General features: G+C 40.4%; 1 protein-coding gene across 5 annotated transcripts in view; it reads right to left on the bottom strand.

Moving 5' to 3' along the window:
• The window catches only part of LOC149318841 (rho-related BTB domain-containing protein 1-like), a 75228-nt gene that overhangs the window by 7727 nt on the left and 41662 nt on the right, over positions 1-25839 (bottom strand). For 3 of the 5 annotated variants that reach the window (XM_089510541.1, XM_089510543.1, XM_089510542.1), the window contains exons 4-8: positions 19540-19725; positions 16619-17595; positions 12049-12167; positions 1641-1791; positions 894-982 (exon numbers count right to left, since the gene is read on the bottom strand). In XM_089510541.1, the coding sequence (XP_089366667.1) occupies positions 894-982; positions 1641-1791; positions 12049-12167; positions 16619-17595; positions 19540-19725 (1522 nt within the window). Of the gene's footprint in view, positions 1-893; positions 983-1640; positions 1792-12048; positions 12168-16618; positions 17596-19539; positions 19726-25323; positions 25376-25839 lie in introns of those variants that run through there. The other 2 variants (XM_089510545.1, XM_089510544.1) reach the window with 2 other exon arrangements.

Below are 25839 nucleotides of genomic sequence, written 5' to 3'. Positions count from 1 at the left end.
GTAAAATGTGCTGAGGTACAGAGGAAGACCAAGGTGTTGTGCTTTTGATACACTGTTCTAAAACAGGGTTGCAGATTTGATTCTGATTACAAAATTAATGGAGATGGTGACTGGATGTTGCCCATCAATGCAAAACAAAATAGCTGTGCAGCAGACCAGTAGAAGCTCTGTGAGAATCATTCTGGATGTGACATAGGGGGCCACACCACATGCCATGAGACAAACAGAGGTTTCTGTATTCACTTTGTCTTGCTAGCACAGGAGCTAGAGAGATACTACAGCACAGAACGGAGGAGCAGAAAGGGGAAATTGAATCCTACAGATACACCTAAGACAGGCTTTTGCAACACAGCACCTACAGAGATGGTGGGCTACAACTCATATCATGACCATGCTGGCTGGGATAATGGGAGTTTTTGTCCACATTTGAAAAATGCCAGCTTGGGAAGGCAGACCTAGAAGGCTGAATTATTTGACAATCCCTCAGTGGTTAAGACCAAAGATTGAGACCACTGGAGGAAAATTCAGGAGTGTGCATATTCATGCTTCCTGCTGATTCTTCTCTCCAGATATTTCATGTCTGCAGTTCTGCAGCAAACAAGAGATTAGGGAAAGTGTGTTTGCTGATGAACTGTGTAGTTTCACATGTAGTTTCACATTGGGTTTTTAAAGAAACAGTTGGAAGGTAAATACAATAAATACTGAAGGCGTCTCTCACAAATCCTTTGAAACTACAATTAACATCACAGAAACATTTTTTTAAAAAATTGAAATATCCTTTTATCCTTAGAAATAATAATTTTCCAAGCACATAATCATGATCCAAAGACCCTCTGTTTCCCTCCCTCAAGATATTGCCACAAATAACAGATAAAAGTTCCAGTCGCACTAACCTGGGCTATTTCCAAGTAGTACAGTGCTTCTCCATCTATGCTAACACCACTCATTGCTGTTTTGGTAAGTTCCTGTACTGCATGTTGTTCTGTCATGGTTGAAGAAGAACACAAACCAATATACTTTGTAAAATAACTATAGTCCACATCTGTCTCTGTATAAACTCTGTTGTTTATCTATCACAAAACTGCCCCAGGAAATGGAGAGAGAAAACACTGTAATTTGGGGCTCATAAGGATTTATTTTTAAAGCCACAGAGTAATCTTGCTTCCAACTAATTATCTTTCAAACAATGAAGCAACATTGGCAATTCTTGGAATTAACTATCATCATAATGCAATAATTAACCAAATCAGACTAGAGTAATAAAAGTAAACTTGAACTGTTCTTTTATGCAGGACATATTTGAACCGGATTAATTTGAAATTAGTTAAAATCAGTTATTAGAGTCTCAAAACAAGAATTTACAATGGAACATAAAATGTTCAAAGAAAAATAATCAGGTTGTCTAACAGGCACTATGAACTGGAGACTATTATTGGCTTTCTCAATCATGTACAAGCTTTCCAGTGGGCTAAATTGCTTAAACACAGAGAACACTGAAAATGTGCGCTTTAATTTGCTTTTGGAAAACAAAACTGCATGTCTGTTTTTTGCACAAAGACCATGAAAAACAACTGCTAATAATTTCAACATCACTAGAAAAAAGTTGCTAGCAACACATGTGGACTGCTGTGAAACCTTACCTGCCAGAGCAACTAAGTGTGGGAGGCAAAATCTGTTCGCCAGTGCAATTAATTCAAGTGTGTCCAACTCCTGACTGGATGATAGTTGCTTGGTGTACAGATAATCCAGAACAGCTTGCATGGAAGCCTTGTTTATGCTGGGAAGAACAACCTGGAAATGGGTAGAGGAGAACGTATTTTTAAGACATTCAGAAGTGCGAATTGTTCCAGCTAAGGACATGTGGGCCATATGGCTGTTGCTGTTTTTGCCACATATTTCTAGAAAACTAGGAAAAAACTAGCGTGAAAACAGAAGAAGCTATTATTGCAAAGAAAGCCATTCAACTCCCAACCAGTGAAATCATTCAATCTATATGCTATGCTGAATGTACACTGCACTAATCACTCCCATTCTGTAACCTGCATTCACTGTGGTGGTGGTGTGTGCCTTAAAGTCATTTTGACTTGTGGCGACTCTAAAGTGACCCTGTCGTGGGTTTTCTTGGCAAGATTTGTTCAGAGGAGATTTACCATTCCCTTCCCCTGAAGCTGAGAGCATTTGACTTGCCCAAGATCACCCAGTGGGTTTCAGGTCCAAGCTGGGAATTGAACCCTGGTCTCCACAGTTGTAGTCCAACTCTCAAACCATTATGTTACACTAGGTCTTGTGGTCATACATAAATTGGTACAACTGTTGTTTTGTGTTATTTACTCTGCTTTTCTATTTAAAAAAACAACTGTTCAGCATAATTTAGTCCAGTGTCATGAGAAAGAAAAGCAAAGAACTATAGTAGTGATGCTGGAAAAAACTATTCATCCAGGCTTCTCAAGTTTCAGCAGACATTTCAGACATAGTTTTTTGTGGGGGTTTTGGGCTATGTGGCCATGTTCTAGAAGTTTCTTCCTTCAACTCCACATTTCAGACATACATTTAAGTTTATTTTTGAAACTTTAAAAGCTAAAACATTGATTTTTAATGTTTTAAATAGAAGCTGAAATTCTTAGAAAACTAAGTCTGGTTGTTTATCTCTTTTCCTGCAAAAATGTGTGAGTGGGAATAAAAACTGGCATTTTGATGGTCACTGGAAGGCTTCAGGAGTCTGGTCCATGGAGAAGTATATGCAGATTCTGAGACCCAGGTTAGATCAGGAAGAGCAACTGCCTACTGCATCCCTCTCTGGAAGTGAGAAAAATCCAGGAAAGAGAGAGGGCAGGACTCTCAGGGAAGGAAAACTGTGTGCTGTGTTGGTAGCAGCATTTGACTCTGCTGAACGAAGAGTTCAGAGAGCCAACACCATTTATGATCTTAGAAAAACAACTAACAGGCTAACACCTGAATGCAAAGTTTCAAGGAGAACAAATTGGAAAGGTGAATATGCTTTTTGGAACTCAAAGATGGGTGACTCTGCATGGGACTGTTTTGGTGTTATCTTGATTGTATGATGATACAAGGAAGTTAGGGGCTCTGCACATACAGTACTTTGCCCCAAGGCAAAGAGGACAAGATGCTCTCTTTCTTGTATCAAGAGATGTAGATGTCTAGTTCTGTGAATATAATTTGTCTTAGCTTGCCAAAGCAAAAATGGAGGCTGAGAGAATGGGAATGAAATGGGAAAAGCTACTGCTTTCTGGTAACGTTATGGCTTAGTAGTCTTTAGAGGCTCAAATGACACCAAGGAGTGGCAGAAATCATGCAGTACAAACCAGACTTATTCTATTGCATAAGCTGGACTTGTTTTGTGGCACACTTAACAAGAGAGACTGACCACAAGTGAGTTATAGGACTGCCTAGATGGCAGACATATTGGGGCTGAAGGTTCATCCATGCCAGGAAGAGCTTTCAATAAAAGCTAGGTGTTCCCACACAAAGGGCTGCACTAAAATAGTTCCACAGAAATTGTTCAGATTCCTGTAAATTCTTTTCCTTTGCACACACTTCACTTGAGATTCAATTTAAATTCTTGTAAATCTACACATGTAAATCTTGACCCAAAGCAGAAATGGGGAAGTCCTGGCTTGGGGACTTTAATCTTGTCCACTGAGTTCCCCAATATGGCCTGTGAGTTCCCTGGAGCTTCTAAAGGCCCTCCCCCTTAGAAGGACACAAAAGTGATTCAGATGTAGCTCAGCTGCTTTTCTCCTCCTTTGCTTCCCACACAGGGGGATGAGGAAAACAAGAGAGGAGCAAAGTCAGGTCTGCTCAGTCACTGCATTCGGAGCTGTGTGGGTCCTGGGACTTGGACAAAACCAAAAGCAGTAGATGAATGTGCTTCATTCACCTGTGCAGGAAAGGTGAGGATGGAACAAAGCTGGGCATACTCAATTGGCACTTCAAGAACTACCTTGAGCACTGGTTGAATTTACTCGGTTCCCGCATCTCTTTTCCCATGTGGGAAATCCAAGCCCATGAAGGAAGACTTAGCAGAGCTGGTTGCACTCAGCTGGGACTTCAGCGCCTTTGTTGTTACAACAAAACTAACCACTTAGTAGATATCTGTCTTGACTGCACAGAGTAAATTTTATTTTCTTCAGATCATTATCCTTTACTGTATTATATCAAATAGGAATGTTCTCCTGTAAGAGATAACTGAAGAGAAAATGGCTTTATTGTCTCTGTGTGTATCAGAGGCATATTTTCTCTTTCTCAGGGGGTCTTTTTTAATGTCCCATCAAGGACTGAATTGGCAGAGACTGAAACCCTAAGGAGAGGGCTCTTCATAGTAAGCCACTGAGTAAATTAGGGAATAATGAGAGAAACACAAATAAATTTGACTTGATTTCCATCCAAATCAAAGACCTTACTTATGTACATCTCTGCAGACCCACAGAAACAGGTGTGTATACCTCTCATATGACAGAGGCCAACAGAAAACGAAAAGAAAAAAACCATGATATTTTCTAAGATGGAGAAATATATAGGAACAATGAATATATACAATGTCAAAGTCACTTCACACTGTCATTTTTGGACTTTGCCTCTGCATTAGCACATTCTTGACCTTAATATAAACACTGTGTAGCTAAAAATAATTCAGAGATGCTTTCTGGGATGCTGATTGTTTTTCAGCACCTCACAGTATTACCTTTCCTAGGACAATTGCTTTCAATAACTCGGTCTTTGCTGCTGCAAAATTCTCTAGGCACTGTCAATGACATTTCCCCCAATTGAGGAACAATTATAGCTATGTACGTAGAGAAATCTTGTGGCAGATTTGAGACTAACTGAAAGAAAGAAATTGGCAGTATGAACTTTCGTAGACTTCAGCTATGGACACTGCAACTGGGCACAACAGTCACAATGGAGAAAGAGTGTCAATCCCACCCTACATAATAACTAAAAATATACCAGTGCTTCCAGAACATCAGGTGTTTTGTTTTTTCTGAATGAAATTTGGAGGTACACTCACCACAACACTGGAAGAAAGCCTTTGACTGAGAGTTGTGATTTTGTAGAGATAACCCTGGAGAACTTTTCTAAAGACAGAGCGTTCTGATGCCTCTAAACAATCAGGACAATTGAAATAGCCCTGCCATGTCTTGATGCAGAAGCACATTTGAATTACTGGCAATTGCGCACCCTCTGTTTGGGACACTGCCTGGCTTAAGAGGTAGGTTTTTAGGGTAAAGCAGTCCTTTAACCCAACAAACTCTCAAAAATAAAAAAACTAAGGGGATTAAATAACAATCATACCATAAATTTATTGAAATAAAAAGGTCTTCAAGTAGTAGCAAGCAGACATCAGGGTAAAAGCCAAGTAAAGCTTTTGAAAATTGTTTGGAAACTTTGGTTAGTCCATAATGCTGTGGCTAAACTACTGAACAGTACCAACTACAGGGAACAGACAACGTCCTTTTGTGACAGTTTCAGTAGCTACAGATCTTTTTCTGGGAACAACTGAAGGAGCTGGACATGACCTGTCAGCATGTAGGCTATATGAAGGACCATAGCTTTCCACATGAGGAGAAGGGAGATGGTCACATTTGAGAGGAGTGATTCTACCAGTGCTTGGTGCTACAAAACTAATTGTTATCTATAAAAAGTTGTGCACTGCTTAGGGACATTTATTATGCATTTTCAGAGACGTAAATACCCTTTAAATATGACTAATAAGATACCATTTACATCTTTCCTATTACATTAAGTGTTCCTCTTGTATATTGAGAAATAAGCACTCCTGAGCAGCCAGAATAATTTCCAAAACAGTATGGAGAAGTATTATTCTTGTATCTTTGGGAAGTGCATAAAATGTTAATGGCAATCCAAGAGGAATAGCAAAACTCATTAAGACTCTGAGCAATACAGTTGCATGTGTAATTCCTACGGCACAGTTTAACTTCTAGCACTTTTTTGGCACTTTAGCCTTTTACTAATGCAAACAATTTTTGTAGAAGACCATCATTCAGTTCTTCCCAGCCCACCCAACACCTTTTACCTTTTCACTCACAGTAATTAGAGAAAGAAATGGTGAGGGACAAGAAGCAATTTTCTTTCTCTGTCAGTGACAGAATTATGAAGACTTTTCAGAAAAGCACTATGTTAGGAAAGATGTGAAGATCACACTATGTCCAAACACAGAGGAGAATCTAAGTAGCTTTGATTAATGCCTCCTGTCAACCCCATATAAGAATCACATTCATTCATATTGCTCCCTAATGTGAGATACAGAATACACTCAATTTAATAAAACCTGATGCTGTGGCCATTTTAATAAGGCCAGTTATATTCTCTGGTTCAGATCTGAGGACAGTGATTTGCCATATGGTTAGCAGGCACCTGCAAGTTAACCCCAATGTGAGGATCTGTATAGGAGGATCCTCCCAATATTCCCCAATATGAAAGAGTGAAGGTAACCTCCAAGTAAGGCAGGAGGAAGATGGTGGTTGCATTTTCCAAGCTTTGGAGACACCATGAACTCTGCATGTAATAATAATAAAATCTATTTTTATCCCGTCCCTCTGCGCATTGCAATTGGAGTGGCTTACAACATTAAAATATACAATCCATATTCCCCAATCACACACCCCTTAAAATACAATTAAACAATTTACAATATAAAACATAACTTAAAAGAATACACGACAAAATAGCAGTGAGTACAACTGGAGATCAAGTCCAACAGTTAGGTGTTCTTTTTGGTGGCCAGGTATCTATTTGGAAAAGGCCTGCCGGAAGAGATCCGTCTTAACAGTTTTTTGAAGCTGTTTAAGGTGGTTATACGACAGATCTCATCCAGCAGAACGTTCCATAATCTGGGAACGGTTACTGAAAAGGTCGTTTGGGAGGTTGCTGCCAATCTAGTTTTTATAGGTTGCAGCAAATTCCTCCCAGAGGACCTGAGTGTGTGGGGTGGATTGTACGGAAGGAGGTGGTCCCTAAGATAGGTTGAACCCAAGCCATTTAGGGCTTCAAAGGTGATAACCAGCACCTTGTACTGGGCCCGGAAATGTGGCTGCCACATTCTGTACTAATTGCAGTTTCTGGATCAAGCACGAGGGTAGCTCCATGTAGAGTGCATTACAAGACGGGAGGTTATCAGTGCATGCACTACAGTTTCGAGGTCACCAGACACCATGGTGATGTCTCCTAGATAATCTCCACGTTGCAGAGTACAGATACAGTGTGACCAGATTTCTTAACTGCAAAGGAGGACAAGGCACTGCAAAAACATAGGACATTTGAGGGAATTTGTGGAAAAAATGTGCCCCAGCCAATCAAAAATGGTATAGGGCAAAGGTTCCCAAATTTTAGCCCGCCATATGTTTTGGACTTCAGCTTTCAGAGTTCCCGACTGTTGGCCAAGCTGGTTGGGGCTTCTGGACATTGCAAAATTTGGGAATCACTGGAATGGGGAGGGGCAGGATTATTCTGGTTACAAGGAAGTGAGTTGACATGTTGACTTTTATCCCGGAGAGGCACAGGCTAGTCAGCTTATGGCATCTTTGGGCCTCTGCTAATGCTCCAGTGGGGACCACCATACAATAGCTGACTATATACAACACCATTCCAGTAGATTAACTTTGGCAATTGTCATTTTGTTCTCCCCACAAATAAATGGGACACTGGATTAGAACATAGCACGGGGCGGGGGGGAGACAAAGTAACTGATACAAAAAAAATATGTCTATAGTTGTTTTTAAGCCTGTGGCTTTGTCACACAATATGCTAAGCTCCTCATGAAGCTTAATGAGACACTCATATACAGGAAGGGTCCTTCAAATCAGGAGCTAGCTGTAGGCATGCAATGAAGGAGTTCACACTCTCTTTCTAGGTGTTTTGAGCCAAAGTATTTCTTCCATGAGGTTAGGCTAACAAAGGTAATTACAAAATACTACTTTGTCTTCAAGGCCCTAAAGAAAAACTCTGGGCCACGGTGAATCCTGGATGCAGTGCTGCTGAAAAGAAGCATGTGGGTTTCTTTTCAGAGGGCAGAACTAGCAATCGAATATAATAATAATAAATAATAAAAACTTTATTTTTAGCCCGCCTTTCCTGGGATCAAGGCGGGTTACAACAGCGAGAAGCACAATACAATCAGTAAACAATAAAATTAAAAATACAAGAATTACAAAATATAAGAACTATTAAATACAGGTAAGAATTATCCAACTAGCACAGATTTACAAAAACAATGAGGAGAGAGAAGGGGGTTACATTGGAATGTTAGGGGTAGGCCCGCTGGAACAGAAAAGTTTTAAGCCCCTTTTTAAACTGGTCCAGGGAGGTGGCCGAGCGGAACTCGTCCGGAAGCGAGTTCCAGAGATTGGGGGCCGAGGTAGAGAAGGCCCTCTGAGTGGTGGTAGAATAACTTACCTCTGGGACTCGTAACAATTGCTTCCCAACAGATCTGAGTGTGCGGGGCGGAATGTATGGGGAGAGGCGGTCCTCCAAGTACCCTGGGCCCAAGCCATATAGGGCTTTATAGGTAATAACCAACACCTTGTATTGTGCCCGGAAGCGAATAGGCAGCCAATGGAGATCTTTCAGAATAGGTGTTATGTGACTGGTCCTGGAGAAGCCAGTGACCAGTCTCGCTGCCATGTTTTGAACCAATTGATGCTTCCGAGTATGGAACAAGGGTTGCCCCATGTAGAGTGCATTAAGAAATCCAAACGAGAGGTTACCAGAGCATGTACCACCGTTTCGAGGTCCCCCCGGCCCAGGTAGGGTCGCAGCTGGCGTATCAGCCTAAGCTGATAACAAGTGCTCCTGACTGTCGCATCGACCTGAGATGTAAGATGGAGCAACGAGTCCAGAAGCACCCCCAGACTGCGAACTGAGTCCTTCACGGGGAACGTGAAGCATATATAGGAAGTAATCCTGGTATATATTTGGCCAGTGGACATCCAAAACAATTTTTTAAAATGAAGAATTAATGCTCCTAAACCTTTTGAGATAAAGTATTTCTTCCATGAGGGTAGGGTAACAAAGGTAATTACTAGAAGTACTGCAATCATTTTCTCAAGGGACATTTAACTAATTTTGCTGAGCCCCATTAAATGCAAAAATTAGCTGGAGCCTCTTTGGAAAACAGATATTTTGAGTCAATTGTTCAAAAGAAGAAAGAGTGGTGTGTGCCTGCCACTAGAAGGGGGCAAAGACTCATCATTTCCCGAACTGCTTTAATCTAGAGCAGTACAGGTTTGAAAGAGCCAGCATGGTGTAGCGGTTTGTGTGTTGGACTACTAGGACATTGGGAGACCAGGATTTGAATCCCTGCTCAGCCATAGAAACCTGTTGGGTGACCTTGGACAACTCACATGTTCTCAGCCTCAAAGGAAGGCAAGGGCAAACCTGCTCTGAACAAATTCTACTAAGAAAACCTCATGATAGGGGCCTACAAGTCAAAAATTACACACAACAATAACAGCAGCAACAGCAGCAGAGACGATTTGAAACCTGGAGACAGTTTTTGTTGTTGTTACTGACTATCACAGGATTAAGTGCAAATGCATAACTTTTTGCTGCAAAGAAGAAGAAGAAGAAGAAGAAGAAGAAGAAAATTCTTTCTGCAGAATTTCAAAACAATTAATAAATTAGAAGGAGCTCATTATACTCATGTCAAATTTTCTCAGTGTTTATATGCTATACATGACTTAGAACCATATACTTCTCCGTTTTATTTCCATACCCACACTATAATTTTTGAACTTAAAGATCTCAAATATGGCATTACATGTACTATGCAAATCCAAGGCTTTGCGATTAATATTTAAGGTTGCTATGAAGAACACAAGCAATTAGGGTTTATAATTAGGAAGCAGATTGCTGAAAATGAATATATGTTCCTGTTGTAGAACACTGCTTACTAAAAATCAAGGTATGTATTTTTAATGAACCACCTGCTGAGAGTGCCTCTGGGGAGGGAATTATGCTTACTGCTGTTTTAAAAGTAACAAGGAAAAAATAAGTTGAATGCAGTCTTCCAGAATATTAAATACAGAGAGAGAAAAAGAGAAGCTCAGACACAGCAATGCAGAGGCAAATAATTTCCCTTTGATGTGGGTGCATCTTTCAATAGTAAGCCAACAGCAAGGGTGCTATGGCTAAATTATGATGAATGATTAGAAAATTATTCCAAGTATTTAGATTCATAAAAAAATTAATCAAGGTTGGACTGAGTTCCCACTCTTCCTTTAAAATACAGGCATTAGTTCACATAAAGTGAATATTCTTTTTCTGTTACCAGCTTTACAGTACCCCACTTGGGTATTTTTTAGCAATGAAATGAAATAAAAAGAAATTGTTTATTTATAAGGTTTTGCTGGTCTTTCAGAAACTTTCACATTCAAGGATGCATTTATTTTTAATGGATATTCTGAACAATCATGGTTCGGTATGCATAAAATTGGAGAGTATTTGTACATAGGAATGGCTTTGCAGTAGCTTGGTTTTCATTCAAATGAATGAAAATAATTTCATTCAAATCAAGTGAAATGAATGAAGCTTGGTTTTGATTCCAATTAAGAGGTGGCCACTGGAACATTAATATGGCAGGGGGAAGTATGGTCAAGATCAGCCATCCTGAAATCTGATATTCTCTGAATGACTACAACATTTGCCCATCACCCACTACAATCTCACACATCTTCAGAATATCAGCCTGAGGAAGGCTGCTTTCTGCTTAGGGGTCACCAGGATGTGCAGTAGGATGGGAAATGGCCCCTTCTTTCTATAACACAATCAATCAATCAATCAATCAATCAATCAATCAAAACAAACAGCTTCATTTATATACTGCTTCATACTGAACTAGCAGTGTCTAAGCGGTTTACAAAGTGTAAACTAATTGCCCCCAACAATCTGGGTACTCATTTTAGTGACCTCGGAAGGATGCAAGCCTGAATCGAGCTTGAGCCCTTTTACTGGTATTGAATTTGCAACCTTATGGTTTTGAGTGAGTGGCTGGAGTACAGGCATTTAACCCCTGCGCCACCAGGGCTCCCAACATTACGTTCTGTTTGGAGTAAGGAAAGCTCAAACCCTTGGGCATGATTTCAAGGGCATGTGATGCAGCCACCTTGTTGATACTTAAGAGGTATGGGTTGGTCACTTCATTGAGGGAGACTGCCTGGGAACTCCATGCACACCACCTTGAATTCCATGATGGCAGAAAAGTGGGACATAAATAAAATGATATGTATTGTATCTTGAAAGGAGCGGAAAAGACATGATTCAAGAGAGACAACGTGCATGCCCTTTTCCTAATCAAAACAAGGTTTGTATATTTTGTAGTCAGGTAGTAGATCCAGGTTAAAATGTGATATAAGAAGAACGAAAAAAAATGGCTCCATTTGAGGGCTATCGCATCATGGTTTAGCAATTACATGTTTTGGAGGGCCATCTCAGCAACAGAGTAAAGGGCCAAGGTCTGCTGGCAAATCCTGTAGCCCAATATATGCTGACATCACCCTTTTGGTTAAAAACTAGGGAGCCAGGGAATATGTCAAGACTCTTCAGAAAGTCAGATTAAGATTACTGGTGGGACTTCAGATTAGGGACAAGGAACCCATGGCTGGTTGCTTTATAATCCTCCAGGCTTGTTGAGACTGATGTTTCTTGGGAATCAGAAGTGCCACAGCTTCCTTACCTACTGTAGTTTTGAACCTATAGAACAGTGGCTTGAAGAGCTGGTCCAGGTCTTTCAATTTAATCTACAAGACTATGAGGATACCAGCACTAACTTTAAAATTCAACATTAGCATCAACCTACAGGAAGGGAAAAGGTGAAAAGGTATCACCAGAGCAATCTGATTAAAGCAAGATAAGGTTAGCCAGAATAATAATTTAGAACCTAAAAATGTGATAATATTTCCTGAGCTAAAGATGCCAAACACCTGTAAAAACAAAACATTTTTTAAACCGCTATAGTTCAGCAACCTGAAAGCACATGGTACATTACTGAGGTTACATATTAAAGAGGATAAATACCTCACTGTTTGAGCTTTCCACAAATGATCCTCCAAACATTGCAGACATCCATTCACAGCTACAGATCAGGAGTGGCTTATGGGCATTTATGTTTCCATCTTCCAGCTTAAATGTCACATCTGCCATGGAACCAAAGAAACAGAACCATAATTTAGGATGCCAACTGCTTGCAGTCAAATGCACTAACCAAAGTGGGATACAGTAGAGCGAGTACTGCCCAGTTCCTCAAGATTTCCTCCAAAGGACACATATTTAAGTTTCAAATGAGAAACAGATACCAATTTAAGCCTTGGACTGCACAGAAGTTACCATACCAGCAGTCTTTGCTTAGTAAAGTCTGGCCATTAAGGGCTTCGTTTATACCATGGTGGGCAATATGCAGCCTCTGTCCATTTGTGTGGCTCCTGCAACCTCCCTGGAACCCTTGATCCCAATTAAGGAGGAGGGTAAAAAAGGAAAACTGCCCCCCCGAGTCCTCAAGGAGCAGAAGTACATTTTTAAAACAAGGCACATATCCACACATGTGGATACACACACACATACACTTGGCCTTGCTTCATCTCAAAACAGTGTTGTTGTTTTTACAAAACCCTAAGTGGGATTGCAACACTTCTGGTTTAATTTCTTGGGAGTGGGGCAATCCACACAGAGTCCCATGTGGTTGGATCTTACACATCTATTTACATACATGCAAGTAATTTATGATGGTCAACCCAAACATTAAAAAAAGGGGGGATGCAGGCAGCACGTAGTATCACCATGATGTTCCTTGCAATTCAGCCAAATTAGTTAAAGTCTAAGAATTATTTAAGAGAGAGAAATAAATAGCACATCTTTCTTAAGCAGAAGACTTCATGCTCAGTCCCAAACATCTTTAGGAGGGGTTGGGAAAGAGTTCAGTCTCTAAAACCTGGGCAGCATCTACCACCAGGCACTACCGTGGAATGAACCCTCCCCTGTGTATTTTAACTTGAAAAACACCTTTTATTCAAAAAGGTCAATGAGCTACTTTTCCCAACGTGTGCTCAGAAGTTTTGAAAAAAGGTCCCAGGCCTAAAAGAGCTCATTGTGAGCAAGTGAAATTGACCCCCATGAGAAGAGGATAAAATATAATTGTTTTTGTGGCTATGTTCTTTCATGTTGACACTGACTTACGGCTTCCCTTTTATAGAGTATATTAGGCAAGATTTATTCAGAGGTAGCATGCCATTGCCTTCCTCTTAGGCTGTGAGAGTGTGACTTGCCCAAGGTCACCCAGTGGGTTTCCATGGCTGAGCAGTGATTTGAACCCTGGTTCTCTCCTCCCTGAGTCTTGAGAGCTAGTGAGGTGTAGTGGTTTGAATGTTGTATTATGACTCTGGAGACCAGGATTCAAATTTTTGCTCTGCTACCTACTGCATTTCTCCAAAGGCTCTTTCTTCCTTGGCTCACCTCCATCCAGTTTCCTCTGAGGGGTGGCATGGTATAGTTAGTAAGAGTGTTGGATCAAGTCCAGAAAGATCTAGGCCTAAATCCAATTGTTAGTTCCAGCTTGAGTCAATAAATCATGATGAAGGAACACTGATATGAATCCCATTAATTCAATGGGTCTGTTCTAGCTGGAACCTAGGCACTGGGTTCAAGTTGCCATACATGCATGAAGAACATTGTATGATCTTGGATCAATGACTACTGCTCAATCTAACCTACCTCATAGGGCTGTTGTGAGGAGAAAAACAGGGAGAAGGTTTGAACTTCTTGGAGGATTCACTTCTTGAATCCTAATCCAGCACTCCGATCACTATACCATACTGGCTCTTATTACATGCAGAAATAATAATAATAATAATAATAATAATAATAGTGCCAAGCACTTTACTGCCCTCGTCACCCCCATGCTTGATCATTTATTAGTATTTCTGTTTAACAGGCAAGAGAGATGTGGCCAAGGCTACAGAGAGTGTACATGGCTAAAGAGGGACCTATACCTGGATATCCCAGATTAAAGTGTAATAATACTGTTCACTGTACCACAATAATCTGATTCAAACATACTACAATCAGTCCTTCACATGGAGCAGAGCTGAGGCCCCATCATCCCTGGACGAATCAGTGCATGAGCCAGCAGTTCCACTCAATTGCCACTTTTTAGCAATAATGTCTGAGTGCATGTTTTTTTAGCTGCCTTGCTCAAGTGAATTCTCCCAGCACTAATGAATACAAACCCCAGTTCATTTTGACATCCTCCACGGGGCTGCACTATAGACCTGCTCTTCCTGAAAGGCTTTTGCGTGACTCACCTGGGTTCTCATGTTAAGTACAGTCACTCCATCGGGGGTGGAGGATCTATTAGAATAGTCCACCCACAAAGGCTGACGGAACCTATAAGGTTCCAGAAAGCCCTAAAGGGTTTAATGGTTGGTTAACACAGGTGATTCTGTCGAGGCTTTGGTTAAGACTTGGATTTGTGATCTTACCAAGACTATTGACACAATCGCTCCCAAGCATCCTTTCCAGCCTGCTTCTAATCGTAAACCATGGTATACGGAAGAATTTAGAAATATGAAGTGGGCTGGACAATGACTAGAGCTCCACTGGCAAAAAGCTTGACTCCCATTTGACAAGACATGCCACAGGAATTTTCTTGATTCCTATAGAGTGGCAATACTTGCAGCGAAGGAATCCTTCTACTCACCCAGAAGCTGTTCAGGGTGGTGAGGGATTTAACTCAAATACTTGCCTCCCAGAATCCATTATTCGATCCTACAAAATTCTGCTGTGACGTATTAAACAATCACTTTGCAGATAAAATCTCTCAAATGAGAGCCGACTTGGACGCCAGCATTACAGCAGAAGTGATATGTGAGGTGTCCAGCAACTCTGTAAATAAGCTTATGCTGGATCAGTTTGAGTCTGTGAGAACCAAGGACATGGACAAGCTCCATGGTAGTGTGAAGAAGACAGCTTGCCCTCTCGATCCTTGCCCTTCATGGCTGGTAGTCCAAAGTAGAGATATAAAAATGATGCTTCTGAGATATATTATTAATGTATCCCTTAGGGAAGGCCAGTTTCCATCTTGTTTAAAAGAAGCTGTAGTAAGGCCACTTCTGAAAAAGCCTTCCCTAGACCACCTGGACAAGAATAACTATAGGCCAGTCTTACATCTTCCACTTTTGAACAAAGTGATCGAAATGGCAGTTGCCCTTCAAATCCAAGTAGTCTTAAATGAAACAGATTATCTAGATCCATTTCAAACCAGTTTTAGGGCAGGATATGGCGTTGAGATTGCCACGGTTGCCTTAGTGGATTATCTGAATCCAGACAAGACGGAGGTACTTGCTGTAGGGACCCCTTAATCTGGGTATGGAGCCAGTCAGTCCTGGATGGGGTTACACTTCCCCTAAAGGACTCTGTTTGCAGCTTGGGAATGCTCCTGGACTCATCCCATCAGATGCCAACCCAGATAGATACGACGGCTAGGAGTGCTTGTTATCAGCTTCAGCTGATATGCCAGCTGCGACCCTTCCTAGAGCCAGGGAACTTGGAAATTGTAGTACATGTGCTGGTAACCTCATGACTTGACTTCTGTAATGCACTCTACATGGGGCTACCTTTGTCAGGTTTGGAAACTTCAATTAGTTCAAAACATGGCAACCAGATTGGTCACCAGGAAACCTAGAGGTGACCATATAACACCAATTCTAAAAGCTCTCCACTGACTGCCTATTAGTTTCCGGGCACTGTACAAGGCATTGGTATTGACCTTTAAAGCCCTACATGGCTTGGGTCCAGCCTACTTGCAGGAACGCCTTCTTCCATACAATCCGCCCTGCACGTCAAGGTCCTCTGGGAAAAACTTATTACAACCAGTAAAGACCAGGCTGGTTGCGGTTACCTTTTGATCTGCTGCTCCTAAATTATGGAATGCCTTGTTGGAGGAGATCCGATAGATCACCAATCTTGACAGCTTTAAAAAGGCTGTCCAGACGGATCTCTTCCGACAGGACTTCTCTGATTAAGTGACCTAACTCATTGACATGGATTGTTTCAAAATTGTCCCATGTTGTTCTGCTTCTGGTATGACTGTTTTAATGATTAATGTTTTAACTGTATTTATTAGTTTTTACTCTATTATAATTATGTGTAGGAGGGATAAGGGGATTTATTTTATTATGTTATATGTCTGTTTATGTAAGCCACCTCAATCAATTTGGAGGTGGGATAAAAATAAATTATTATTATTATTATTATTATTATTATTATTGTTATCCCTTCCGATTCACGGTCTTGCCATTCGCGTCCCTTAGTCTTTTGCAGATGGCAATCTGGGAAGGACATAATGTTACATGTGGCTGAGGTGCACGCACAGCGCCACATGCAGAAGCACCCCCCCATTGTAATCAATTGGGCTCCAATATAAGCAATATTCCCAATTCACCGGGGGGGGGGGTGTGTGTGTGTGGTGGAACAGATCCCCTCAAATTGGAAGGGATGACTGTATTATGAATTGCTTTGCAAATGGAACAATTATTTGAAGGATTGTTTAGGATTAATTCACAGGGAGATTCAAGTGGTGTTACAGCATACTCACCAGAAAATGTTTCTTTACTAAGACATTCTTTTATCCTATTAGCTTTTCTGACATGGAAAGCCTTTGTAATTTCTTGGTTCATGAAGGCTTCCTTGTTTGTAATGTTTTCCACCATCATTCTCAAGTCAAATACTTCCAGTATCTCAGCAATCTGAGCTACCCTGGTGAGATCTTTTTCATTTTCATCTAGCTGCCCTGTGTATAAAAACTGCAAAACAGTTTTAAAAGGTCCAGGCTGAACAGAAGCATCTATCTTGACTACTGTCACAGCACACGTCCTCTTTGAAACAGGGTTGACTTGCATTTCTTTATACATGCTAACAAAGCCTTTGCCCCAAAATGTTGGTGCTTGCTTCAGGTAACTGGCTTCCCCTGGTTCAAACTCTAACCTTGTTAAAGGGTTACCGTCCTCTGTTGATGATATCAGTTTGGTGTTTGGAGATTTTAAGGTTGCCATCTCACTACTATCATCAGTTTCAAGACTGCATGCTCTGTCCAACAGGTTTCTAACAGCTTTTTCTTTATTACAATGTGCTTCAGGTGCATCTGGGGTTTCTTCACATTCCATTAGAAAAAGGTCATAAAACTTTGAAGAGGAGGTAGCTAGGTAGATCTTATGAGCAAAAATGTGTGTATATTCTTGAAGGATAAACATGACATCTGCACACAAGGGATTGTCCAATAAATATCCTGCTTCATTGATACTGGTGACAGGACACTCTGGGATTTTGATGACCGGAGGAGGTGCCTTTGGAGGTAGAAATGGAGCTTGAAGTAAAGGTTTCTGAACTTTCTTCAAATGTGATTTCCAGAACTGTAGGTGCCTCCTAGAGATCAGGGCAGCCCTGATTGCATTATCAAATACATCCTTGATGCCAAACTGGTCAAATACACTCGTTTCATAATATGGTATTCCAAGCTCTTTTGCAACCTCTCTGCCTCTTTCTGGTGGTAAAATGTCTCCCCTTTTGATAGGTCTGTGAATTAAACAAACAAACTAGCATAAACTACATGCAACTCACAGGTTTCAACTAATTACATTTGTGCATCCTTACCATCCTCCCAAAGCAACATCTAGCACCCCTTGGCTTAATCTCAGATGTACTTCTTTTCTTTCCTGTCCTTCGATAGATATACTAAAGCTCACTGGATGTAGATTTGCTCTGCTGACAGCCTTAATTATTTCTTAAGTCACCTTTAGATGTTGAGCTTTTAATGTAAAAATATGCTTTTAGAAGTTGCTTGATGCTGTTGTGGAATTACTGTTTCATAATAATAGCTCCAGAATATGGGCAAGTCCATACTGGCTGCCCTGAATCTGCCCTGTTATCTGGGCACTCTGGAGTGATGACAGGCGGCTGTCTACAAACACATCCCGTTTTGCTACAGGTCACTCTCTCTGAGGTAAAAAATGAGGTGCCCAGTGTCTATCACATGAGTTGGTACCTTGTTGTAATCTCATATGGAGTGACTTTTGCTGGTGGGTGGCACAGAGAGACATGTGTGTAGACAGCCACCAAGCATCACTCTGGATATTCCTGGAAAATCTGAAGCAAATGATGAGGGGTTTTAAAACTGGATTAATGCATGTATGGCCCGAATTCAGTGCAGAACTGGCTTTCCTATGTGAAGACAATGCACATTTGAATTGGGCCTTTGACTTGGCCTCGTGTGGACATGGTGATGCGGGGGCAACAGGAAACCAATGCAAATAGCCCATAGATATGCCCTAAGATTAATTTGACTTTTTGTCATTTTAATTATTTATTAACTATTAACATTTATTTATTTATTAACTATTTATATTGGGAAGAACTGCAATGTGGCTGAACAAATTGTAGATTGATTAATCATCATATTTTAGTACATTAACCTATCAGTTTAAAACTGCGTACATATAAATTCTATGACAATTAGAATGAATACAGCCAGCCCTCTGTAGACATCCTTGGGTTCAACCACCCATGGCTTGAGAATGAATATATATATATATATATATATATATATATATATATATTTCATTCCAAAAAGCAAACCTTGATTTTGCCATTTTTAAAAAAATAAGGGACACTATTTTACTATGTCATTGTATTTAATAGGCCTTAAGCATCCATGAATTTTGGTATCCACAGGGCATCCTGGAACCAAACCCCAGTGGATACCAAGGGTATTGAAAACATTATAACATTCCCAATGAGAATCAACATGAGTCCTTACATTGGGAGAAAGGCGGCATATAAGAAGAAAACAACAACAACATTTTAAAACTTTAGGCATATTTTTCACAAAAGCTGAAGAATGGTACAATCTTTGTATGGAAGTACAACTATAAGTAATGGTATTTTCATTTTAGCTGGTTTAAATTCTTTCCCTGCTGCCCACCTTTAAGGGTGACCAGTTCTGCAAAAAATAAGACATTAAATAAAATACAGTGTAATGGCAAAGCCAATCCATACTGTTAATATTTATGTTACAGTGTCAATCACCAAACTTGGCTAAGGTCAAGATTTTCTTGAATCTGATTACAGAACTACAGACAGCTAACTATATCAATTTTATGACCAAACAATATGGTGATGGCCACCAGCCTAAAAGGTTTTTAAGAGACTGGATAAATTCACAGAGGCAGCGTCTCTTACTGTGGCATTAAAAGGCAATGTAACTTATGAATACCACCTCATAGGGACATAAGAAGAAGGGGAGCTCCTCCATTTATGTAATACTTTCAGAGACCAGAAGACCAAAGCATGGAAGAGTTACATTTTTTGGACTATAGCTCCCAAACTCCAGGGAAAGGTGGAGGTTACTCAGAGCTGTGGGCCAAAAAATTGTTTTCCTGCAAGCTCTGTGGAAGACAGAAGCTGAAATATATACAAATAGTGTCAAGTTGGTACGTTATTTATTCTGTTTGTCAGCTTTACCTTGCTAACGGCCTTCTGGCTCGGTTTACAGCTTCCAGATCAGCATATCGAAGATCCAATTGGCAACCAACCAGAATAACAGGTGTACGAGGACAGAAGTGCTTGATTTCTTGATACCACATAGTTTTCACATGATTCAGGGAGTTAGGGTTAGCGATGGAAAAGCACAGGACAACCACATCAGACCTGGAATAAATAAGTTTTGTTTTAAATGAGAATTATATTTCAGCCTAAGAAAGGAAGGAATGTTGGTTACATTCTAAGCACAATATTTGTGAGGAATGCATAAAGACCAGGTTATTAAAGAGTATACAGTATATCATACCCATGCAAGGTATTTCTTAAAATTCTATATTTTTCCACAAAGCCCTCTTTGTTCTGTAGCTGACACAGCTATCATGTGTAAAGAACAACAGCCAAATTCTACAGCAGCCATTGCAGCTGGGATTTGGCTGCTATTTGTGCTTAGAATCACATGCCAAACTCTAATTTGCAGGAAAAAGTTAGATGGCATTCCAACCATTTAGTAGAACATGGAAGGTAAGGGGATACTGAGATAAGCCAACAGCTATCTCTGAGGAAATGTTTCACCTAGTACATGGCAGAAAACCCAAATTTGCTACCAAATATACACTCAAGGGGGTAGTTGCAGCCAATCCCGGCTCTCTGTTGAATGTAGCTGGATGATGCCTACTTTCCCAGTGCACGTCTCATTTTCACATTGCATCTTCATTACTTTTAAATTGTGCAGTTTTTTTCCCTAAGATGGGAAAAGATAAAGGAAAAGAACTAGGTTTCTTTTATTCTAGCCTGACAAAAGGCAACCCCCAATATACTAAATGCTGCAGGCTATGCATTTCTTTATGGTTTGATTTTTATTTTATGTTTAAAAATGTGCTGGTACTTCAACAAAATGAATCACTTTATCAAAAAGAGTGGGAATAAACATGGTCAGAAGAAAAAAGAAAATGAAACATAAAAGTAAATAAAGGCCTTGTTAAAATTTATGTACATGCTAGCTATTAACCAGAAACAACTATTATAAAAGGGGCAAAAAAGCACTAAAAAGGAATGGTTAGAATTTTAAAGAACACTTAACATGTTAATTATTTATGTATCTATTTTTCCTCTAGCACATTTGGGTTTTGCTCTGTTTTATAAAAATCAGAGCATAAACTAAGTGTTGCTCTGAAACAAAACCCTAAAATAACTGAAATCAAGCAAGTGGTTCATCATTGTCAGTCACAGGAAAGGTAAATCATGATGCATAAGAATTCTAGAAGGGTTGGGCATTTTTAAGAGACCCACAAACAGGAATAAAAGCAGCTGCAGTCCACCAAAAAACAAAACAAAACATCCCTCCAGTCTATTCCACTTCTGATGAACTCTTGTTATAACTCCAAGGCTGGGCAATTAACAAACCAAGATCTGTGACTCTCAACATTGGCCTGCTAAATTATTAAGGATTTACCTGTACTATACTGCAGCTCTCCTTGTTCCATTGAGGACGCTGCTCTAACTAGCATGTCTTAGCAACATCTAAAAATAATACTCAGGACAATGCAATGCAGTACTGTACAGAGAAGGATATTATGTGAATTTATATTCAAAGGAAGACAAGTGCTTTTATTTTGCATGTGTATGCTACAGGAAATGTTTAATATAAGAAGCTAATGGCAAAAACATTAATATTCCTCATGTTTTGGGGAAGTTGCCTTAAGACTTCTTCCAAATACACAAAGTCTCATTATTTCTTCCTTGTTCTTTCAGGAACTTCACCACATCATCCCAGTTTACAGCAACACAGTGATGTGTGAAGAGGATATGCTGACAGTGTAGGGGGGGAAAAGAAGAAACATATACCATACATTGGTGACTCAGATGCAGTTTATGCGAATGTTTGCTAACACTGTTTGCATCTCAAGCTTTCAGTATGTTCAAGGGGGAAAAGTGGAGGACTACTGGACATTTTAAAATATCCTAACTGTTGTAACCAAGCTGCCCATCCTGCAAGTAATAATCTGTTTATTTTGCTTGTATTATCAAGCAGTGGCATCCGGGTGCACTCTGGGTGTGCTGAACCCTGCGATTTCCCCAAATGTGGGAAACTCAACTACATAATTTGTGGTAGTGGGGGAAAGGCTGTTGGGGGAGTGTAGCAGCAGCCAAAAGGGTGTGCTCACTCCTTCTCCTTTGCCATGGTAGCAGCCTCCTTCTAAGAAGGGAGCTACCGCTGAGGCAAAGCCAGGAGGGGTGTGCTTGTCCTTCTCCATAAACAAAGCCTGGAAGGGAGTGCTTGCACCTTCTGCCCCCACCACAGAAGGAGGGCTTGACTAGGTGCCACGCCACAACCCCTAGTGGTGTCATTGTCACCAAGCCCATCTGAACAGATCTCCCCTTCAGCCCTTAAAGGAGAGAAGGATTGATCAGGCACTTGCAATGCACCGCTTTAAGATTTAAACTTGTCTTCTTTCTCTACATTACAAATGCCTTCCCTGCCGAAATATTTCTAAACAAAGATGTGGACCTGTAGAAACATTAAGGAAATTCAGTATATTTTGCCATCTTTTTTCCTCACCTAACTTACTGCATGTGCCTGTTCTCTTCAAGAAACTTGATATCTCATTTTGGGAAATCCAAATCTAAAAGGTGAGGATTATCAACAGATCTCAGATTTGCCAGCACACAACTTTCCAAGACTCAAATTTCAAAAGCTAAGTCATGAAGTCAAGACAGTAGATACTAAGGCTCCCTCCCGCCTTTGCATAGTTATGTGGAAGTAATTCTCATTGAACTCAGTGGTCTGTCCTTCCAATAAATGGGCTGCACTATAACTGAATGTTGCCAGCTAGACCAGGCAGAACCTTAAGACGTGGAGATGCTGACTCAGCTGATGACGACACTTTAATGTTATTTTATGCTGGGTATAGTATCATCTGACCATCACTATTTGTAAACCCCAATGGATTTCAAATCTAAGTTTTGTAGCAGGGGCTGCATTCACATTGTAGAAATAATCCGGTTTGACCCCACTTTAACTGCCATAGCTCAAGGATATAGAACTGTGGGGACTGTAGTTTTGTAAGACATTTAACCTTCTCTGTCAGAGAGCTCTGGTGCCAAAACAAGCTACCATTCCCAGCATTCCATACCTTTCAGTCATGGCAATTGAAGTGGGGTCAAACCAGATTATTTTGCCATTGTGGTTGCAGCCAAGGGCAACCAAATTTGCAATCAGAAACTGGAAACCATACAACAAAACTGAACTGTGCAATCAGGATAGCAAAGTGCTTACTTTTAAACAACTTTGCTTTTACAGATTAATATATGACACTATGCATTTTTCTTTGGAAGCAACTGGTGTAGGAAGGAAGCAGTTTAGGCTCTGGTGCAGCTTTCTATGGTGTCCTCCAAATGTGCTTGACAATAACATGCATCATTCCCATCTAGCATGACATATCTTGAGAGCACTGGGTTAGATTGTGCTATGTTGCTTAGGCCATTCAGTATCTTCTCGTGCATAGAAACATTTACTTCATTATTGGGATAAGCTGCAGTCTCACTGTTACAGCTCACTCTCTCATTGTCTGTTGTCACTAAAGAATCAGGGCTAAACTCACCATAACCCATTACTGTTCCATTTCCCTCCTTTCCATGTTGAGGATGTTATTATGACTGAATTCTCTGAAAACAGCACCACAGCTGCAGCTTCTTTGAATCAGTGGCACATCACACAGCACTGTGGGCACACCTGCATTTGACTGATATGTGCCAAGATATGCAGCCCCTAAATAAATGGGACCGAGCTAGCTGAAGGTGTTTAGGGGCATACTTATCACCGTCTCACTTTGTTTTCTACAGCAGTCTAATACAATAGAATCAAAGACTGGAAAAATCTACTTTTGGGGGGCTGCAGCTCTCCAAATTCCCCAGCCAGCAAAGCCACTGGCCATTATAGACTCAGGACCTGGCGAGCTATAGTGTTAAAAAATAACTTTCCCAAGCTCTACACTGGGCTCATTGGCTGCAAGACAAAACTTAATTATCCTTCTTTGCTAAATTATATGTACAGTTATTATTTATTAGAGTACTTATACCCTGCCCTTCAGCCCTAAAGGCTATCAGAACAGCTTACAATTAATATTATTTTTAATTAGATGGTTCCCTGCCCTCAACCCTCCATACTTGCAGGCTAGCCATCCATTGATTGCAGGATCTACAGATGGCCCTGCCCAATTATTGTTAATGATGGTGAATGCATGCAACTGCACCAATGTGGTCACGCACCCATCACACGTCCATTGACAATAATGGGACTTGAGATCTTTTGCTTTTTAGTATCCATGGTGTGTGTGTGTGTTGTAATAATGAAACATTCTGGAATAGAATCCCACTGATACAAAGGGCTGACTGTATAGCTTTCTCCTTACCTCTGTGAACTAAACAGAATGAAGTCTATCCTTTAGCTCTGTTTAATAATTAGTCTCATCCCCCCCCCCCCCCCGGTTGAGTTGAGTCCAGTGTTTTTTGTTTAGTTCCTCAAGATCTCTTCTAAAACTTTTTCCCAGGTTTCAGACCTGGTTCCTTTCGTACCAATCCTCTATGGCACACAATTTTTCTTGGGCGCCCTAGTCTGGTGCCTAAGGTCTACTGGAGGACACTCTCATTTTGCCAGGAGCTGAAGTAAGACTGAACAACTGCTAGTCCAGTGGCATCATCAAGTGGAATGGGGAAAAGGCTGCCATCTTGTCCTTCACTCCAGGTGGTGGCACAATTGTTCTGGGATGGCTCTGCCTTGTCAAACTACAGTTCCTCAAGATGCCTTGGGCAAGCTATAATTACAGTGGTATAAACCTGACAGAAGGTTTTCACTTGGAAATGCCCACTTAAAGCATGGTTCTCAAATCCAATTGGGCTATATAATTACAGTGACCAAAGCAGAGAAAATTGTCTTCTGCTAATGTGTATACTCAGGCACAGCTGTCCTTATTAAATGCACACTGCATTCATGCACATATTTCAGTGCCAGGAAAGAAAAACAAACAAAAACAATCACACATTTAGCTTGTAAGCAAGGCAATGTCTTCACAATATTGAGGTTTTAGTAAAATGTAGCAGCCACCATATGAAGATGAAGGAGGTTGTAAGTGACTAGCAGGCATAACCAAATGATCTGTAAATGAATGGCAATGACTGCTTTCAGACATCCTCATAAATCAAGGTTTATCATGACAAGAACAAGCTGCAATGAGCATGCTGCCCATTGTATACTCCCCCTCTCCTTCTCTGACACAATCATGAAGTTGTGTCTGTTTTTGAGCAACCTTAGCTTATTGTTTCATCCAAATCCAACAAACTACAGTTAATTTTTAAATGCAATCTTTTAAAAAACAAAACTGTTCCAAACCATGGTTTTATGAAACCAGATCTTTATGAAACCATAGTTAAACTTAACCAGTTTACAGTTCAGATGTAACATTAAGCTGTAGTTAATAAGATATGTGACAGAAACCTCCCGATCTCCTTCTTGGAGCTGCACTCTCTTCAAGTAGGGAGGGAATGTACACAAACCTGAGTTTCAGTGCATCTCGTTCTTGCAACAATGAACTAGAGTTTATTTCAATGTCCAAATGCAGCCCATGTGTGCATGCTCACAATAAACAGGACTGCAATGAAAGGGGTGGCCTAGCATATAAAGGGATAAAAAGATATCCAATGAAGGCAGGGCAAACCATGCGCCATCCTGAGTGGGAGCAGGAGAGAAAATTCAATTCTATACTTTACCAAGAGTGGTGAAGCTTCTTAAGTACAGGTATAATGTGTGAAACAGTCAAAACATCCTGAAATATATATATATTTATTTATTCAGAATTTGAGAGTGAGAAGCATTCAGAGCATTTAAAAAAAGAAAACAACCTGTAAAACGTGAGATATTAATAGGATTCAATATGAAATATAGCAGCAGCTAACTCTTGGAAGGAAAAGGCGAATTTTAACTTGCAGTACACGATGGTAGTACCAGAAGAGGGGAGTATACCATTCCTTTATTAAACAAGGACTGCTTTACAACTTTATTACTTTCCTACAAAGAGAAGACTACATATTAAAAAGTATACTGCCATGCTTTGAATTGTGGCACAGTCTTATTTTCACAAAGACAATATCACTCCAACATATGTTGGCTGCCCAACCATTGTACCTGTGCAAAACACGGCAAGCCTACCCCTCATTTCAAGTGGCACAGAAAATTATTTTTATTATGAAACCTATCTCAATGCAGGAAAATGCCATGTGTGCAGC

This window comes from Sceloporus occidentalis, unplaced genomic scaffold (assembly GCF_023333645.1).
Source record: "Sceloporus occidentalis isolate IW3139 unplaced genomic scaffold, rSceOcc1.0.p SCAF_2, whole genome shotgun sequence".
In the NCBI taxonomy this organism is placed as follows: Eukaryota; Metazoa; Chordata; class Lepidosauria; order Squamata; family Phrynosomatidae; genus Sceloporus; species Sceloporus occidentalis.
This window is presented reverse-complemented; position numbering and strand designations above follow the sequence as displayed.